This window comes from Anomalospiza imberbis, chromosome 5 (assembly GCF_031753505.1).
Source record: "Anomalospiza imberbis isolate Cuckoo-Finch-1a 21T00152 chromosome 5, ASM3175350v1, whole genome shotgun sequence".
Taxonomy (NCBI): domain Eukaryota; kingdom Metazoa; phylum Chordata; class Aves; order Passeriformes; family Viduidae; genus Anomalospiza; species Anomalospiza imberbis.
In genome coordinates this window covers 18,050,131-18,070,820 of record NC_089685.1, presented here as the reverse complement: position 1 = coordinate 18,070,820, position 20,690 = coordinate 18,050,131, and the positions used below count along the sequence as shown (strand labels likewise).

General features: G+C 34.8%; 1 protein-coding gene across 5 annotated transcripts in view; it reads left to right on the top strand.

Annotated features, from left to right (window-relative positions):
* Positions 1–20,690, top strand: part of BRD1 (bromodomain containing 1) — a 58,921-nt gene that overhangs the window by 25,219 nt on the left and 13,012 nt on the right. For 2 of the 5 annotated variants that reach the window (XM_068189775.1, XM_068189774.1), the window contains exons 5-8: positions 2,082–2,210; positions 3,155–3,467; positions 4,238–4,498; positions 7,661–8,149. In XM_068189775.1, the coding sequence (XP_068045876.1) occupies positions 2,082–2,210; positions 3,155–3,467; positions 4,238–4,498; positions 7,661–8,149 (1,192 nt within the window). Of the gene's footprint in view, positions 1–2,081; positions 2,211–3,154; positions 3,468–4,237; positions 4,499–7,660; positions 8,150–17,917; positions 18,131–20,690 lie in introns of those variants that run through there. The other 3 variants (XM_068189778.1, XM_068189776.1, XM_068189777.1) reach the window with 3 other exon arrangements.

The following is a 20,690-nucleotide window of genomic DNA, read 5'->3' as shown; positions in this document are numbered from 1 at the left end:
ATACTAATTACTGCTGGTCCCAGTACAGACCCCTGAGGGACACCACTCATTACTGATCTCCATCCAGAGTCTAAGCCGTTGATCACTGCTCTCTGGATGCAGACATCCAGCCAATTCCTCACCTGTGGAGCAGTCCACCCATTGAATCCATCTCTCCAGTTTTGAGAGAAGGATGTTGTTGAGGACTGTGTCAGAGGCCTTAGGGCAGTCCAGATAGATGACATCTTCCCTTGTCTGCTTAAGAGAGTTACTCCATCATAGAAGGCCACTAGGTTGGTTAGACCACTAGGTTAGTTAGGCAGGACTTAGCCTTGGTAAGGCTGTGCTGGTTGTCCTGAATCATCTCCTTGTGCCCTACATGGAAGCTTTGCCTTATATAATTATCCATAATGCACTCCAGGAGTCTCCTACAGCTCATCACGCTCCTTTTCCAGATGTCAAGAGTGGTTGAAGTCCCCAGCAAAACAGGAGCCTGCGAAAGCAGTGTCTCTCTGTAGCTGAAGCAAGAAGGCTTTGTCAATAGGCTCCCCGAGATCTGAAATAAATACCAACCACAGGGTTCCTTCTCTCACCTTGGTGCCTAAGCTTTCAACCTGCTCATGGCTTTTCTTGAGACAACTCCTCACAGTATGTTCATTTCTCAATGTAGAAGGCAACCCCACTGCCTCTTGGTATGCTCTTGGCCCTTCTGATCAGCTTCTGACCATCCATAGTCACACTTCAGTCATGGGATTCATCCCACCAAATTTCAGTAATGGAAATTAGGGTGTAGCTCTGAACCAGCACTGTGACCTCCAGCTCCTTCTGTTTGTTGCCCATGCTGTGTGCATTTTTATAGAGAAATTATTTGAGAAGACATTCTCTTAGACTTGGAAAAGTGGTTGGTTTCTGAAGAACTGTAGAAGATTTGATCTATTGAGGTTTTCTCAAGACATGTCCATATACTCAGTAGCAACATGTCCATATACTCAGAAGCATTTTATCCTTCTGTCATGAAAAAAGCAAAAATAAAAGCTGCATCTGAAGTCCTATGACATTCTACAGTTAACATTGCCAGGAGGAGAGATTTGAGGAAGTGGTAATGCAGAAAAATGAAATCTTACATGAAAACTGTGAACGCAAAATGTTTGCACTTAGGAGTTTTTAATGGTCCTTATTTGTAAAAACAGTTTCATTTTTACTTTTGCAAACTGTGAACATTCATTGCAAGCTAATGTATTTTGTCCTTCTGGAGTGCTTTCTGGAATGCTATGCATCATTCACGTGTATTCACATATCACTGACTTTACACATGTTTTTATATGCATGTACTTTACGTATGTGTGTTTGCTTATACTTTATTTGTATAAGCAAATACAAATTAAAATACAAATTTATATGTATATATTCTATTTATATACACACACCTTTAATCTTTCATTAAGAATTTACTTCAGACATAGCAAGACTGTTTCGTTGTTGATAATTCTTAAAACAGCCTGAAAATTAAGCTACAGAGGAATTGAAATAGTGTCAAAAAAAAAAAAAAAAAAAAAAAAAAAAAAGATACTGAAGTATTTGAAGATGTTGATTCTGTTTTCTGAAATAATTTTCTTGGAATTTATGTAGAACGTTTTCTTTCCAATTACTCTTTGTTTTGGACTTAGGTAACCTGTAAATCAGATTCTCTTTAAACTCCAAACATAGCAGCACAACTGAAATTTAATTTGAAATGTTACCTTTAAATTCTTACTATTTTCACATTGTTGGTGGATTGTGAAGCTGTTATTATGTAGTATCTTTTGTTCCACTTTAAAATGTATTTTTAAAAATTCTTACATGTAAAATACAAATTGCAGTTCTGGGAAGCTGTAGTTGAAGGAATGAGAATGATTTTTTTCTTACGAAATCATTAGCTGAAAACCTATGTCAGATAAATGCCAACTGATGATATTGAGAATAGTACTGGCCTCATTTACTTAAATCCTCCTTAAGTATATTTATATTTTATATGTTATCTAAAATACTATACTGTTGCTGCTAAACAACTTTAATAGAGTATGTTAATGGAAAATGCTCAGTTGGATAACTTACTTCTTTAGGTCAAGCTTGAGCAGGTTACTATGGAACTTCAGCTTATTCCATTCACTGTACTTCTGCGATCGGTTCTGGATCAGCTGCAGGAAAAGGATTCTGCTCGTATATTTGCTCAGCCAGTGAACCTTAAAGAGGTATGTTTGCAGCTGTGTTTCCTGATGTTTACAAGTGGCTTGGTGGAACTTAAATACCGGAAACAAGTCATTACATGCAGAGTTAGAAGCAGTGTTAGCTTTTAATCTTTGTTATGATAATTAACATTATGAGTTAGGGTCTACTGCTATGAAAGCTTTTTTATGCTTATATACCAAAATAATTTCTGCAAAATACTTGTACAGAAATACCCCATTCTTATATAGAATGCTGTGTACGTACATATACTTTTCAGAAAGATGATCTTGGTAAAGCAAATTCGAAGGATATCAAAAATTGCAAAGCAGATACTGTGTTCTTGCTTGAAGGTGAAACTAGACAGATTTAGAGTATACATGTGTGCATTTGTGCATATGCTGTATACACATCTATTATATGTAGAATCATTAAGGTTGAAAAAGACCACCAAGATCAAGTCCAGTCTTTGACCTAATACCAGTATGGCAATTAAACCATATCGCAAAGTGCCACACCCATTTGTTTTGAACGCTTCCATGGATGGCCACTGCACTACTTCCCCGAGAAGCCTGTTCAATTCTTAACCACCTTTTTGGTGCAGAAATCTTTCCTAATATCCAGCCTGAACTGCCTCTGGTGCAACTTGAGGCTATTTTCCCTTGTCCTATCACTAGTAGCCTGAAAGTAGGAGTATGTAAAACCACAGAATTCTCAAGAAAAAATGGTTTCAGCATCTCTTAATAGAGCTCAAACTTGTTACCCAAGATGCAGAATATTGTAATATGTAAACTTCTGTTGGCATGCAAATGTTTGCAATATCTAGATGTGCAATTCTAAGTTACATCTTTAATTTCTTGTATTGAGGTGTTACAATATATGTTTAAAAAGTGGAAAAGTTACTAACTAATGTTACTTTGTCTGTAATAAGACCATTTTACCCATTTGTGTTTAAAATATTTATTCAAAGGTTCCAGACTATTTGGATCATATTAAACATCCTATGGATTTCTCTACCATGCGGAAACGGTTAGAAGCTCAAGGCTATAAAAACCTCACTGAGTTTGAAGAGGACTTCAATCTGATCATAGATAACTGTATGAAATACAATGCAAAAGATACAATATTTTATAGAGCTGCTGTGCGGTTAAGAGATCAAGGAGGTGTAGTTCTCAGGCAAGCCAGGCGAGATGCTGAAGGAATTGGTTATAACAATGAAACTGGAATGCACTTACCTGAACGGCCTAAACTTGAGTCACCACAGCCTTTCTCTTGGGAAGATGGTAAGATGTTTTTCAATTATTTTTTTTAAAGTTGCATTTTTCATTGCATACAGCATGTATGTTCCATACAGATGTTTAGGATTGTTGCTGTCCAGTTTGCTAACTAGATTCTCCACCCCCCATTAAAAACATTGCTTGAAAGAGACTGGTGTTTCTATTCTTACCAGATCTGTCATTACACATCAGTGCTATCTGGATTCTGATTTTGGCAGTGTCAGAGCCTAATTTAACAATTTATGTGGAAAAGGTTTTTAAGTTGAGTGCTTTTTTCACATGATTGTACATGCTTGTAAGGCATGGAAAATAAATAAACTTCAGCACATTCCTAAATAACCTACTCAAAAAATTGAGCACATTTGTCATGCTAGGAATTAAAACTTATGTTTTTGACATACATGTGAGTTTTCTTAGGTTTGACAGTGGAAGAGAATAATTAACACATTTCTGTTATAACCATAATTTTGTCCTTTTCTTTAACAAGAAGGAATTAATCTGTTCAAGTGGGAAAGATTAATTATGCCTTCCTTCTGACCTTTTACTTCTTTGCTCTACTACTTAGTTTTTTTGAGCAAAATGCCGATTAAGAAAAATAGTAAATATATAGTAGGAATTAATGTCAGTATTTCTGACTATAATCTAAATAGGATTTTGACAATATTTTTTTATTTTGGCATGCAAATTCAGGTTTTTTTCCTTTTGTTGTTATTACTTTTCTGAGAATATTCTGGGAAATGCTAACACGTTTTCAATTATGCGTGTTTTGACTTCAGTGGATAGGTTACTGAATCCTGCAAACAGAGCACATATGTCCCTGGAAGAACAGCTGAGAGAGCTGCTAGAAAAACTTGACCTCACCTGTGCAATGAAATCCAGTGGGTCAAGGAGCAAAAGAGCAAAGCTGTTAAAGAAAGAAATCAGCATTATTCGCAACAAACTCAGTCAGCAACACAACCAAGCTCCTCAAATAGAGTCAGGTATTGGAAGTTTCGAGGAAGAAAGTGCAGCATTAGAACAAGATGGAGAAGAAGAAGGTAAGATTGTAAACCAGGTTTAAATGAGTACTGTTCTGAACCGCTTCAGTCAGGTGCTGTGATGTGAGTAATAGTGTGAATTAAAGAATTTGATAAACTAATAATAAATCTAAAATACTGGCTTTATAATTAAAATTATAGTTTTAAAATATGAAAATAGCTTTTTAATCACAAAAAATATTTTAAGAGTAGTATGATCTTCTTAAAAAAAGCTCCCTCCGTTAATTTTCATGCTAGCAAAGCTTTAAAAACTTAGGTGTTAAAAAATGAAAGTGCAAACAATCTCATATGAAAAGCAGTTGGAAATGCCTTAGTGGAAAGTATCTTTGTACTTTTGGAAATACACTTAAATGTCAAAATATGTATTAGGGATCACGTGAGCCTAGGTCAGTGGTAATGAAGACTGGCTGCTGTACTGTGTTTGTAGCCTTTTTAATTCACTACTCCAGACTCTAGGGAGGAGGGTGGGTAGGCTTGGGGTTCTTTATTTATTTATCTATTTTAAAGAAAGCTAACTATTGATAAGACTTAAAAAATTTCATGTTGTAGAATCAAGTCAGCCACATCTGCCTAGCTCTTCCCCTTTTGCTTCTCTTCCTCCTCAAAACATTTGTCTCAGAACTGCATCTCCTCTTGGCTAATTGCCATTGATTTCAATGAGAGCAGTGTGCTGGAAGGACTATCATCATGTTTTAATTAAATATCATATTTGCATTTTCAGCTTTTAAATTGACTTTCTGAGGTTTTTATTGCTTATTTTTAAATGATGCAAAGAAAATCTGTCACTCAAATAAGAATTCTATTGACTTTGTTTCATGATTAGCTCTAAGAATCTAAGCTTTTTCTTTGGAGAGTTAGAGATGTGTTTTCTTTTTTAATAAGTGCCTTGAATAGGAAGAGGAAAAAGCTCAAGGGAAAGTGGAAGCATGGTAATAAATAAAATAGTCTCTATTTGTTGGCTTAATGCTATCAACATTTTTGAAAGGCGAAGTCAAAAAAATGATTGTCCATAACTGCCATTCAAGCAGCAACTTAGTGCTTAGTTCCAAACATAGAACTTGCTGGAGATTTGAGCATTGGTAGAAAAAGCATACGTGAATCAGCACATTAACCTGTTCTGAGGTTTTTAAGTGTTCTTAAAATGTTTAATGGTTTGGGTTTTTAAAATTTGGTATTTTTTTAATCTTCAAGTGATGATGGTATTAAATACACTTCTTTTGGAATGTGGGGTTTGGCATCTAATGAATCTACAACCTTTTTTTTATTTGTAGCTTAACATTTTGATGCCACAGCCTTTCATTTCAGCAGTTTTTGTGAAAAAAGTAGTCCAAAGTGAACAGTAGTGGTTTTCTTATATTTACAGTATGCTTTTTAAATAAAACATGATGAAAGGCACGATCCAGGTTTGATTGGTACGGTTGTTACGGTTCTGATCTAGTGGAGAGTAATAATAATTAGTTCAAATTTCAGTTCTTAAATGGAAGGTACTCAGAGGAGTAAAGAAAACAAATTGTCCAAAAAAAGATAAGAAAAATTCTGTGCCCAGGATCTCTACAGGAGCTGACTTTGACAGAACTCAGAATTACCCGCTTATAATTCTGTTTCCAGTCTTTGATCATGTGAAAAATACAATACAAGAATAACCCTGTGAAATTTAGGTTTCATCTCTAAATAATTCTCAAGTGATTTTATGTTCTTTAATCCTTAAGTGAATATTTTCTAATTAGCTGTAAGAAAATCAGAATTTGTTCACAAAGGAAGTCACCATGGAGATTTTAAATTACAGGATTTTTTAATGGCTGATAATTTAAATGTGCTTATCTGACTGTACATTTCATTCTACGGTCTTCCTGAAATATTTGTTACCAATTCTAATACCTGTGTGCCTGCAAATGATGTAAGCACAGTCACACTGTATTTTAAAAACAGGTATTTTTAATACGGACTATGCTATTGCTTCATTAAACCTTAAACAACGGGGTAAAGTTTTTTCTGCACTTAGAAATCAGTAAACATTGCTGGGCCAAAACCAAACAAAATATACTGCAAATAGAGAACTAAACGCTTTGGGGTTTTACACCTTTCTTCAGGTGGCCTAGAAAATTTAACTAAGTTTAAATATTTTATGTGATAGCATAAATAGTACATTAGTGTTATACAGTTACTCTAGAATAAGTATTTCCTTGCATTTTGAAAGATTCTCTTGGAAACTAGAAAGATTTTAACATCTTTTTGAGTTGATAATTATGGGTTAGGACATCCTTCTATTTGTATTAGGGAATGCTGCAATAGTAGAATATTTTCTTTCCCATTATTTGTGATAAAAAACTGAAACTACTTTTATACACTCACTGTCATTTCTCTATTGTCTTTTCCCAGTATGCATTTAGTGGAATTGAGTGGGACATGCTCATACTAAAAAAGATTAAATTATGGGGGGGAAGGGGACAAAAATGGTAGAGGGTGGTTTTTCTGATTTTTCATATCAAATCTGCATTATCAAGTGTGTTATTTGTCAACTAGTGGGTAATCAAGCTGCAAGATTTTGGGGTTGTTGGGTTTTTCTTCTCTATTTTTATTACTTTTTCATAGATAAAACTTCTGGACACAACTGTAAAAAGGCTTTACAAATCATGCCCTTGTGTAGATTTTGTAACACATTTTAGTTCAGTCAAGTAGAACAGGTTAAAAGTACTTTTTTTTATTGGTTAGCTGATAAAATTTTTCTTAGGCAGGTAAGGTGAATATTGATAAGGTGAAATAGATAACAGTGTATGTTATCAAAAATTTTACTTGAATGGCAGTATAATTGCGTTTAACAGATAATCATCCACCACCCCAACTTCCCAATGAAAAAAGAGTTTGTAGTTTTTAGTTAATGAAACTAACATAACTGCATGAAAAGAAGCAAGTACTTATTCAGGTATAAATTTTTAACACCAATTATAGACATCTTCTTTTCTACCCCTGTTACATTCCCAGTATAAAAGTAGGAACTACTAACTAGGATAGATTGTTGCTAGACAAGTTTTGGTTTTAAAATGTTATGCTTTGTTTCCAGACAACAATTTATTTGGTGGGCTGCACATTTATAGTGAGTTTTATAATAGACTTTATAACTACAGGTTTTCAAAAATCACACTCTATTTATAATTTTTTCAGGAGATAAATCTCCCCCTAAACTTGAACCATCAGATGCATTACCTCTTCCTTCAAACTTGGAGACTAATTCAGAACCACCAACCCTCAAACCAGTAGAACTCAATCCAGAGCAGAGTAAGCTTTACAAAAGAGTAAAATTTGATAATGAATTATATAGCACTTCCATTCAGAAAGAAATAAATGGACACACTCCAGAACACTTACTTGACAGTAATCTCAATGAGTCGACTGTTTCTGCTGTAGCTGAGTCATCAACTGATGTAAACAGACGTACTTCCATTCTCTTCTGCAAATCGAAAAGTATAAGCCCCCAAAAGTCTGCAAAGAACACTGAAACCCAGCCAACTTCTCCACAGCTAGGGACCAAAACCTTTTTGTCTGTAGTCCTTCCAAGGTTGGAGACACTTCTGCACCCAAGGAAAAGATCAAGGAGTGCATGTGGAGATTCTGAGGTTGATGATGAGTCCCCTGTAAAGCGCTTGGATACAGGTAAATGTTTACAAAACTTATTTGAATGGATGCATCTGGAAAGTTAACATACCTGTTAATTTTGACGTACATGTGATTGTTAATCTTCAGATTTTAGCACTTGAAACAGGTTGTCTTCACAGTTGAGTAGTTGCAGTTCAGAAAATTATAATTAATTTTTTTGTTGGCCCTTGACAGATAGACTTACTGAACCAAGTTTCAGTTCTTTAGTTTCATGATGCAGTTTTTATGATTACACGTTTGGGTGTATATGAAACCTGCAGGAAAGATGAATTGGCTGCTTTTTTTGCAAATTCCTTGTTAAATTGCCTGGAAACTTGACATATGATGCCAAAACCAGAAAGCTTCTAATCAGGAGCATGAAAAATACTTATGTCATGTATGATTTCATTTTGCTGAGTGTTACTCCAAGCATATTTTTACATTATGAAACTGATGACTGTGTATGAGGCACTTTGTATATCCATGCATTTTAAGTGTTAAAACCCCAACATATAATGACACTTTATGTGTTGGTTGTTTTTTTTTTTTTTTTTTTTTTTTAGTCTCTGCACTTTAAATAGAGTTGAAGGTGAGATTATGTTCTTAATGAGACTTCTTTAAAGGACATTTGAAAGAAAATGTTACCTTGATACATTAGTGCAGAACAGCTCAAGACATTAACGATATCTTCTCTTAGCACACCATAGTTCTATTTATTTGAGAAGTTCATATAAAGCCTTTGAGGAAGAAAAGCAGCATGAGGAAATTACTTATGGATATTTCCTTTAGGTCATCCATGGCCATTGCTATGACTTTTAAATTAGCTTTGAAATAAGTATTCTGTTTTATTGTCATGTTGGGAACCCTTATGCAGGTATGAAAACAGCATGTGGGGATTTGCCACTTTGAATGAAAGAGATAGGTGTTTAATTTGAATATTAGGTGTGAAGATGTGCTCCAAAAGCTGGGGGGTCAGAGGGGTTTATTTGGGAGAGAAGGGAAATGTTGTTGACTTTTAGGTTGTTTCTTTTTTGTTTGGTGGGATTTTTTTGTTTTGAATAACAGGATTTTTAGGGGTGTGGGGCAGTATGCTTTTTTTACTTGGTTGGTTGGCTGGGTTTTTTGTTTTTTTTTTTGAATCATCAGGTGAGGACACTAATGATTCATAGTATGGAAATAGCATGAGAAAAGGTTATGTAAGATGTAGTGTGAGGAATTGTTTTTCATTTATATTTTTGGGGTTTTGTTTGGTTTGCCTGTTTGGAAAGCCCCAGCTTCCATTCATTTTCCTAACAGCTTGGAAAGAGCATGCACGTTTGATCTGGTACTTTAGTTCTGAAGTAAGTACCAAGTGAAGGCGGTGGGATAATAGAAATTAGTTAATCTTTATTAATAATGTAAAAAACTTTGGTTTCCAAATTGCCTTATTGTCAGTTTATAATCCAGATAATTTCATTATGTACCTGTATATAGATTGCATATTATCACACACAGTGAATAATTTTGTGCTAGATCACACTGGGAGTTAGTACTAATTCCTTGAAATTTTTGTGTTAAATATTTTGATTTTTTTCTTTAGGGGAAGAAAAGGTTTTTATTTTGTAAAAAAACTAACTTAATTCTTAAAGGGAAAAAAAAGGCAGCAATGAAACCAAAACCCACCAGATTTCTGAATGGATTTAAATTCAGTCATTTTACTTTCTCTCTATGGAGTTAGGTGTATGTAGAGCAAACATGTTTTGATTATCTTCAAAACTAAAAACCTAGTTACAGGAATAAAATCCAGAAGTTAAAAGGTTTTTCTATTGTTAACTTAAAACAAAATTACATAGTCTCTTTTTGAAGCTAGTAAAGATATAAAGACAATTAAATTTATGTAGAACTAATACTTAGGGGGCATTTATAGTTAGAATTTGAACTTGCTCAAGAAGAGTGAATTGAAGCAGTTTGGCCAATTAATATTCACCTGAAAATGTTCTAGATATTCTTTAATAGTATCTTTTGTTAAAACATATATGGTTCATACAGATGTGGCAGTTTATCAGATCTTATTCCTTTGATTAGTTTTCCTGTTTGCAAGCAAACATTTTGCTTTCACATAGGAAATTTTATTCTGCATGTTATTTTCAAATTTGTGTCTCCACACTAATTTAAGTAATTTGCAGTTGGCAGCTATCTTGAGCTACAGTTCAGCAGGAAACCAGCACAAATGTCAGATACTTACCAAGATTTAAAAACAGTTGAGATTTTTTGTGTATGCAGCTGGTGTTGATTCATATAGGTGTCTGTTATGATAAAAATTCATTAGGTGATGTATACAGCAAAATACATCCTTGTTCTTTAGTTATTTTTTACAAAATTTAATCTCTTGCTATAGGTAAAAATGTTCATATTCAGTAGAATCCAGCAGAGCTTTTACTCCCAAAGCCATCCAATCATAGGAAAAGGCATGCAATAGGCTTCTTGTGTGCATTGACCTGAGTTATCAGATTTGTGGGAAATTCCTGCAGCTGAAAATGAATTATTGTTGCACAGTTTTATTTGAATGGTGTTAATATTAACTATCCTTAATTTTACTGAATACTGAAAAAATAATGAAAATGACCTTCGCTTAATATGCCAAGGATTGAAATTTTTAAGTGGTCGAGAGCTGCGCTGTCACATATTTTTTCTTTCTTACCTATTCATAGCCATTATGAGGGTTTTTGACATTATTTAAGGATGTCTAGTTTCTGTCCCTTACTCTTCAGACTCTTCAGTGTTTCCCCCTTTCTTGTCACTCCTGTATTCTTACATGACAAAGGTCAAAGAAAGACTCTAAAGTTTATTTAGTTGAGTGAAACCACACCTACCTGGTTGTTTCATTATTCTTATAGACTGCTTTTATTGTGCTCTCTTGACTTACATTTGAGGTTGATGTTTTTCCTGTTATTTTCAAGGAAGACACATACAGAATCCACTGCCACACACCTTTGTAAGTGTGGTGTCCCACATGCTGTTGGTTTTCATACACAAGATTGCTGAAATACCAGTCCTTTCAGAAATAGGAGACTACTGAACAACACAAGTTAACTTTCAAAGAGAACTGAAAGCAGTTCATTTCAATACTTTGACCTTTCATATGAGAATCTTTAAAATACTTGAAGCAGAAGTGTAGTGTAATCTTAAATTTAAATTTTCTAGTGTTCTACTAGGGCATTATCACAGAGTACATCTGTCTTTGTAGCTGCTGTGTAGAAACTGACAGCTGCATCGTGGAGACATGTTTAAAATTTGATGTATTTTAGGTTTGTTTCACATGGTATCTACCAACAATTTCCAAAAGAAGATGGTTGATTTACCTAGGAAATTTTGGCAACATCAGAGATTGATGTATGATTCTTGAAGGTTGGGCATGTCAGGTCTTAACTGTGACAAGTTTAATGACCTTTTCAAAATACCCATTGTATACTTACCTTGCTCTTTTGTTACAAAGATTAATCCTTTTTGTTAGGGAAGTATTTTGTGCAGTTATTACATTAGAGAAAAATGGAACTGATTAATGGATAGAAGGTAGATTTTACTGATCATTAAAAATCTGCCTGTATCAGTTATGTATTAGTAAGATAGCAGATGGAACAAATTATTGTTTCATGAAACCTCTTTTAATGTTGTAAAATGCTAGATTATGAGCAGATGAAATTTGTCTGTGTACTTGGTGTTATTAGTCATGTCTAAGGTTTTGTAAATTTAGGTTTTATAATTCATAGTTGCTGTTACAGTACTCTCTATTTTAATTAAAAACTAAGCATTTAAAATATACTATCCTAAAACAATCACTGTAACTTCCCATTGAATCAGGATTTCAGATAGTGATTATTATAGTGCAGTATGTTGTGTTTCTATTATTTCTTGTCCAAGTGCGGTAGTAGAAAATTTCAGTGAAGTATGTAATTTACTTCATATTTTCACTTCCAGCTACACAGATTTTGTCACTGAAAAAACACATATAAACAAGTATTTAAAATATCGATCACTGAAGTAGAATATTCACACAGTAAAAAACACAGAATGGGAGAATTTATCACTTCTTAATACATACTTCACATACAGTTATCAGTATACAACAGACTTCTTATTAAATCTGTTAGTAAATGTTGGGCTGACTGTTTCTGCTCAACTACTGCAAAATGATGGAGACAATGGAATTCAAAATGACTTCCATTTTTATTTGATAGAATTTATTATTGTAGTGAGGACCGCTGTTACTTAATTTGATATGATAAGGGTAGACATTGTGTCTGGAGTGAAATAGAACACAATTCATTTTTTTAAATTCTTGAGTACTTAATTTCTAATGAATCTTTGCCTCTCTGGAGCACTGGCCAATATGGCTAAAAGTCAGGCTTCATATGCACAGCATTCAGTTGCCATTCACTAAATGGAGGAAGTGAAAGTAAAACATGCATATCTAAGAAACTTATGTATTTGAAGTAAATAAAAATACTTTTTATTTACTTTGAAGTAAATAAAAAATAAAGGTTCCTCAGCAAAAAAAGCCCCAAATTGGTATAATTTCTCTTATGGTTAGCATAGACAGGAATGACAGTACATGTGTGTGTGTGTGTGTGTGTGTGTGTGTGTATATCTATATAATTAATATTCATTAATCGAGTGCAACAGTTTGACTAAATCTATTGACAGATCCACAGTCCTGATTTGTTGTATTGAAACACATAGTGATTGTTTCATGTAAAGTCTGATTTTAAATTTAATTATTTGAGCGCTGAGTGGTGTCCAAAAACTTTAGCTGCCTGACTCCAGGAGGTTTGGAAACATAAAACATTTTAAGGTGTATTTGCAAACAAACAAAGTATTAGAGATCATCAGGAGATTATGAAGGCCTAAAAGGAATTATTTCCTGATTTGTTAAATTTGTCAGTGTAAAAACATGGGGACTACAGGAGTCTGACTGTTGAGTTGTCAGGCTATGGTTGGTTAATTGGTTTTCTAAGTAGGTTGATAGGCCCCTGGGAAATGTAGGACCATTTGCTAAGAAGGCAATTTAAGGAGAGACATTAGAAGGGAAAAAAAAAAAAAAAACCCATTGGATTTCTTAATTTCTTCTTGGCCCACTCAAACTTTAGACAGGAACTCTGCCAGGCCTATGGAAATTTCTGCCAATTTAATTTCTGGGAACATTTTGAGAGATACGGGAGGGTTTTTATAATGTACATAGAATAAAATAAGTGCATAAGGCAGAAAGAGGGGGTAGGAAGCTATTTTATGCCAATCAACACTCACAATGTGTTTTAAGAAAATAAATGTTCCTTCTGGTTTTATTTCATATAAATAATCATAGTATTAACTTCCTGACGATGAAAATCCTTTTCCTAATTCTTGATTTATGTTATTAAAATAGGGATTTTGAGCAACATAGTTGAGAATGGTGGGGGTTGATGAACATCTGGATAAATGGCAATGTGGTGCTTTTTTCAAGGCTTGTGAGGTGTGTGCATACATAAGGTACATTATACACTAGTATTCTGGAAATTTTCCTTGGGTCTTAAAAATGTTAATATTTTTGAAAGTGACGTATTTTGGGTTATTTTTAAGATATTAATTATTAGCATCCAATGTACAGTTGCTGTGTTATCTAAGATGATTATAACCAAATCTTCTGTAATAATAAACAAATATTTCTGGAAGTCTTTCTGTTTTTCTTGATGCTGTAGGAATTGTGGAGCCTTTTACTGTATTTTAGTACTGCTTTTTTTTAATTTTTCTTTTTTCCCTTAATACTTAGCTCATTTCTTAGCCCACGTTTGGCTTTGTAAAAAATTAAATGTCATAGTCCCCTATATGCTTCATTTGTGACATTCAAGACTATATTTTTCTGTGTGGTGCAGATGGTAAACAGAACTGTGGGATTTATTGAAAATATCTAAAAAGTTAGTGAATTTGGAGATTCACACTATACTTTTTATAAGTGTGTTCTTAATTTATTTAAAAAGACACTTGCCATGGTGCTGGGGCTGAGTATAGATGACCTACCTTCAAATTCAGAGGCTTAGATATGATGAAGTCCCCTCTTGCCAGACATACAGTGTATCAAAGTGGATCACATGAGCTGACCTGTTTGGAACATCATAGAATAGTTTGGGTTGGAAGGGGCCTTTAGGGGTTATCTAGTCCAACCCCCACATACTCACCCACAGGTCTGATTTAAGAGGTGGACAATAGAAAAGGTTAATCCAGTGACTCCAACAGCAGCATCTGGCACTGAACCAGGCAGGCAAAAGTACCAGTCACTTATGGCCCATTCTGCTGTGAGTGGAGAGAGTGGGATAGTTTACACAGTATGATTGACTGCAGATTAGTGTCCCTCAGAGAAGGTTTGTTTGTAGATTTGTGGTTTGTGGTGTTTGGTTTTTTTCCTTTTCCCCTTTTTCCATTTAGTGAGAACAGATTAGATTATGCATTTGCATGTACAGTGTTCTTCATAAAGAGTAATTCTGGTAGCATGTGCTTGTCCACTGTACCATACAGATAGTCAAGTATTAGGGGATAGTTTGAATTGAGTAGCTCTCTGCTATGTTTCTCATTGTACCCAGATGTAATTTCTTTGGCGTGCACAGGGGAAGTGTACACATGAAGAAGATATCGTACAAAGAAACATGTAATACTCAAGAATGGCTAAAATTGAAGCAAAATTGCTTTATTTTGTTGCTACCGAAACAGTGGTCATTGGTCATGCTGTCACTTTGACAGGCTATGCTATCCTAATGTGGTAATGCTCCCACTTTGATTTCCTTTTCTCTTCTCCTTCCTTTTAGTCTATTTTCTTCCTTGACTTTTCCTTTTTCCCTTTCCTCCAAAGCTGTAATAATGCTCAGAAATTACTTCCTAACATCATGGCATTGAAATAAAATGGGAACAAAAGCAGATGCTGAGAACTAATCTTCAGCTGATAAGCATGGCTAACTCCTAAGTTCTCTGAAAAAATTATGTGTTGAAGGTAAAAGTACTTCAGGTCTGAGGGGGGAAAAGCAACTATAGATTCATCTGATTAGACACAAAGATATGAACATGCAAGTCAGCCTTATTTTAACTCTTTTGTTCAGCTTTGCCTAAAATTAGCAAAGCTGTGCTGGTATTTAATAGCTCTTGGTTTTCTTCACTTGACCATGCTTCAAGCACTGTCAGGTTGACTGCATGAGCAGTGAAACATCTCATGTGGTCTTTCCAGATTCTGTCGATGAAGCCAGGAGGACAATCTTAGGATAGCAAGCACTGTTGGGTTTGCTAGGCTGGAATAAATTTTTAGTATGATGTTTCAGTCTCAAAGGATTCACGTCATGCACTTCCCCAAGTACTCTGCAAGCTGTCATAGAAGGAGGCTGTAAAGCACTGGATCTTTTATACTGAAACACATGAAGTTTCAATCTTCCAGCATGAAGTACCTCTCAAGGTAAAAAAGAAAATTAGGACTAGGCATGCAGCTGTGTAACTTACTGAAGTAATTCAAATATTTGCATTTTACTGTGGTGTCCTGTATGTCATCTCAGGAGTGGCAGATCTCTGCCTTGATCTTTCTTTCAAGTAGCAACTTCAGTTTCATTTTCAGTTCCCTATCCTAGAAAGCAGAACAAATTGTGAATTAGTTTTCCTAAATAGCTGTAGAAGGCAAATAAATGCTGAATTATTTTTAATAGAACTGGATTGCTGGACCTGCTTACATTGGAGAGATTTGGAATTTTCTGTCCATCTGTTTCCTTTTCATTGCAAACCTAGAAGTTGTGTTCTCACAATTACAGGGAAACCTTTACTTTCAATGAAGAAAAATTTGTGTTGATAAAAGCTCTGTGTAAAATCCTGTAGACAGTAATTTCCAAAAGTTAGTTCCATTCAAGAACAGCTCTGTTTAGGAAATGGAGCAGCCTTTTTTTCTAGGGGTCACATCCTGCTGGGCTGCTCTGAAAGACCCCTAGGCACTAGAATTTTCATGCAGTATATTGCTAAATAATTGTCATGCTTTTTCATTATGTAAGTTGTGATTTAAAATAATATATATTGATCTAAGTCTTTAAGAAACCTCTAAAGATTTTTTTCATTTATATCAGGATTTTGTAGGTGAGAAAATAAAAGTCTTTAAATGGAAAATGTTTAAAATTTGTTTCTTTCTTAAGGATCTTAACTGTTTGGGCATAAATCAGTAGAAAATGTTAGGAAAAAAGATTCTGATCTTAAATCCTTTTAAGTAATTTTTGCCTAGGTAATTAGAAGTAAATGGTCCTAAATATTATTGACTTTCTATAGTAATTTCTGGGATCCTGATTGACATACCATTGGTCTGTATATGATTCAGTCACTTAAAGCTTGTATTTTGCAATTCTCTGTTTCACATGTCATAAATAATATAAACCAAAGCTGATTCAGGAATTCAGTTTTTAAAGTTGGTTTTGAATTTTTTAGATTTCGTGTGTTTTTAAATGCACATTTTAATGGCATTTTCTGCTCTACTGCTTCATCAGTCTATACCACTGGAACAGTTGATACTGTCTTTGAAGAAGTTGTAAATTTTTTTTTGAGAAATTTTTCTGCTTGTATGCTCTTTTATAATTTTGAAATTTTTCTGGAGTGTTTTCAAACTCCTCCACTAAGGCTGCCTCCCACTTGCTTGTTTTAAAATGCTTTGAACAATCATCCTACAGTATAGAGATCCTGTTGTAGTGCAGAGCAATGTATGATCCTTATCTTACGGAAGCTGTGGGTAATAAATGCTGATTAGTTTTCCTTTTTGTTTTGTAAATCAGATTTTGCTGTTGTAACAGAGTCTCATCTAGTTTGCCAGAGACACTTCTTAGTCTCAGATTTGAAGAAAATTACAAGATTAATTCTTTGGCATTATTTTGGAACCCATCAAACAGGCCATTCATTGAGCCACCAAACTGTATTTGTTCTGTGTTACTTAAATCTTTAAAGGTTAACATTTTCTGGTTAGGATCTTGAAAGGTACTGCTGTTTAGTGTGTAGGTGCCACATCATGGGCTCATATTGAGCTGTCTTTGCTGATTTTAGCCGTGACCAAGTTTTAAAAGCTTTATTTCCAAGGGGACTCTTCACACCAGGCTTTGTAGTCTTTGAGTAACTGGCTTCCATTTTGTCTGCATACTGAAGCCTCTTTTAAGTACTGGAAGCTTTGCTATGCTCTGATATTCATCTGTGTATTCTGAAAAGAAGGATTGGGTTTAATATTCCTACTGCACTTTAGAATTTACTGTTTGAAGTAACATTTAAAGGGTTTCTCTTAGGGTCTTACGCTCTTACTTTTGAAAAAAAAACTTAGTGGATGCCTTCCTATTTCTGCAGTCTGCCCGTTTCCAAGGTTTGCATTTTTAAGAATATAGTAACTTTTGATGATTTATTACCTTCAAGTATTCCCTTATACTGTGTGCTTATCTGTATATATAAATCCCCCTAAATCAGTGACATCCCCTTTCTTACTCTTTCTGGAGGTATTTTTAGCTACATTTCTAAACTGTGTTCTTGATGCATATCATGCACATGGAGGTTGTATTCTGTGTTTTCAATGACTTTCAGTATTTTCTTTTTCAAGAAAGAGGCCTGAATCAAAGTGAAACTTATTTAGGCAGTCCCTTTAGAAACCTTAGGTTTTAGTGATAGAATATGTGGAACACTTGTGTCATTCTCACTGTCTCTGGACACTGCTATAAGGATGGCTTATTTAATTGAAAGCTCTGTTTCCTTTCAGAGAGACTTAATGGCTTTTTCACTGTCTTCCAGGTTCTCATATTAACTAATATCATGCTGGGTATTTATCTCTTTGGATCCTAATTATTTTCTATTATCCTCAACATGGAATGGAATTCAATTAAATGATCATTTTGGAACGCAGAAAGACAATTACATTTGAAGTAATTAATTTGGATCATGTTGGAGACACCAGCCATCCTTAAAACAAAAAAACAAATAGAAATGAACACTCTTGGAGGAAGTCTTTGACACATATGAAACTATGCTCTTCATTCAATATATTGCCCCATTTCCGTAAGTTACAAAGTTGTACGTGTTGTAGTATATGTGACACACACTGGTCGCAGATTTTTACCAGTCCCAACATTCTTATTCCCAGAACGTGTTCTGTGAGAGCAGATTAGCTAAGAATGCTACATCTCCATCCTCTTCCCTTCCCCAGAAAAAACAGTCTTATCTTCCTTGGAGAAGTGGAACTACCAGGGAAAAAAAAAGGGTTTTTTAAATAAAATACACATTTTCCTCTACTGTAGATATATTTTAATGAAGAGTAATGTCAGTGGTTCTGGGTAAGTGCACAAGTCACTACTGCTACAGAAGTGCTGGAGCACTGTGTGCAGTCATTGTTTGAATGCTCCCAAGTTTTTTAGTGGTTGAATCTTAGCCCTTCTGGTCTAGTTTTAGAAGAGCACTTCATCTTACATTTGGATGTGCTTGGTTTTGCATCGAGCTATGCATAGTACAGTTTTAATTGCTTTAGAATAACTCTGTGCAAGTTCTACTTCTTTCTTTTTGTTTCAGCAGAACTGTAAGATGTGATTACAGAACTGTACATTTCAGACTGTATTCTGGGGCAGTATTTTGCACATTTGTTGACATGCTGTGCTGTTCTTTGGACTATACTGAGATTTGTTCCTCTACCATGTTTTCCAAACTTCTGCTCTCTTTTGGAAATTACCTTTTCCTGCTTCCATTTATTTAGTATGGCCAACAGGATTCTAACTTGCTTGATGTAGGTAGTCAATGAAAATTTTAATTGCAGAATAAGAACAAACTTGCACTGTTGAGAAAAAGTTAAAACTTTGCCTGATAAATACAGTTTTCGATGCAGTGAGAGACGTGTGGAAAAGTGTAAGGCTGATCATCTTTGCCTTTCTTTTTTTTTCTTCTTAGAGTATTTCCTTATTTTTAAAATGGTTGTGTTATGCTATGATGAGCAAGGCAGAAAATGTTCTATGTAAATTGAAGTTGGGCTGAAGATTAGAAATGGCAGTAACCCTGCATTTAAGATTGAAAGCAGACTTTATTGTTTGAGAATTCCCTCTTTAATTGAAAAAAGTTAAGTTCTGCCTCTTGAGAGTGGACTGCTTTTTTGAAGAAACTGAAGAACAGAGTGGAAAAGTAAAGGAAATGAACCTCTAATTAAAGGCTTTTAGTTTGATCTTTAGGACTTTTTGGGGGAACAGGAGAGTTGTCATTCAGTGCTGTTGATGAGGCAATATGTGTAAGAAGTTTAGTACCTGACACAAAATTTCACTTCATGACTGTAGAGAAAGCTTATTAGATCTAATAAAATCATGAGCTTTTGAAAGTTGCGGGCAGGATGAGTTAGGTCTCGTGGATTTTCTTTATTTGGCCTTCTTAGTTTTATCTACAGATTCAATAAAATGCAAGTTCCTTAAAGCAAATGGAGATCTTTAATTTCACTTGCTCTAGCAGCTACAGGACATTGGGTAGTTCATGATTCATGGTGGAAAATAGTTTTGTAATGATATAACAGAAAGCAAGTTGTGTAGTATATCTGATCTTTTTTTGCACATCAGTGCTACTACCATAAAACGCTGAGATTTTATTGCCTTGGTTTTTTCTGGCAAGTTACAAGGTCACTTGTGAATTCCTTCATCTATGACTAGATATGAGTGTGTTTTCTTTAAAAAAAGCATTGAGGTTTTCCTTTCTCAAAATAATGCCTATTCCTTATAACTTCTGAAACGTGAACTGTATAAACTGGAGTCTCATGGATTCTGTAAACTCCTGTCATTTGGGGCTCGATGCTCACGAAAATTACTCCTGCTGATAGTTTGAATGTTCTTTGTTTCTCATACTTCCAAAACCAAGAGAGAAATATATCTGGGAAGCTATAAATTCTTCTGCACTTTAGTATTCCTTTTTTGTCAAAAATATTTTGGGTTTTTTTCCCCACTTACTGTAGTTTAACCCCAGCTGACAACCAAGTAGCACCCAGCCACTCTCTCACTTCTTACTCCTCCCTCCTCACAGTGGGATGAGGATGAGAATCAGAAAAAGATAAAACCTCTGGGTTGAGATAAGAACAATTTTACAATTGAAACAAAGTAAAATATAATAGTAATAATAATAGGGAAAAGGAATAAAACCCAAGAGAATCAAGTGATGCACAATACTGTTGCATAGCACCCATTAACCAATGCCCAGCCCTGTGATCAGCCCCTCCCAGCCAACTCCCATCATTTTATTTATGAGGCATGGCACTCCATGGTATGGAATATCCTTTTGGCCAGTTTGGATCAGCTGTCCTGTCCATGCTCCCTCCCAGCTTCTTGTGCACCTGCTCACTGGCAGAGCATGAGATACTGGAAAGTCCTTAACTTACTGTCAGCACTACTCATCACCTCAAACATCAGTGTGTTATCAACACTCAAAATACATCACTGTAACAGCTACTCAGAACAAAATTTGCTCTATCCCAGCAGAAACCAGGACACCACTGTTAGTAACCAAATTACAGTAAAAATGTTTTATCAATCTGTAGAATGAAGTGAAT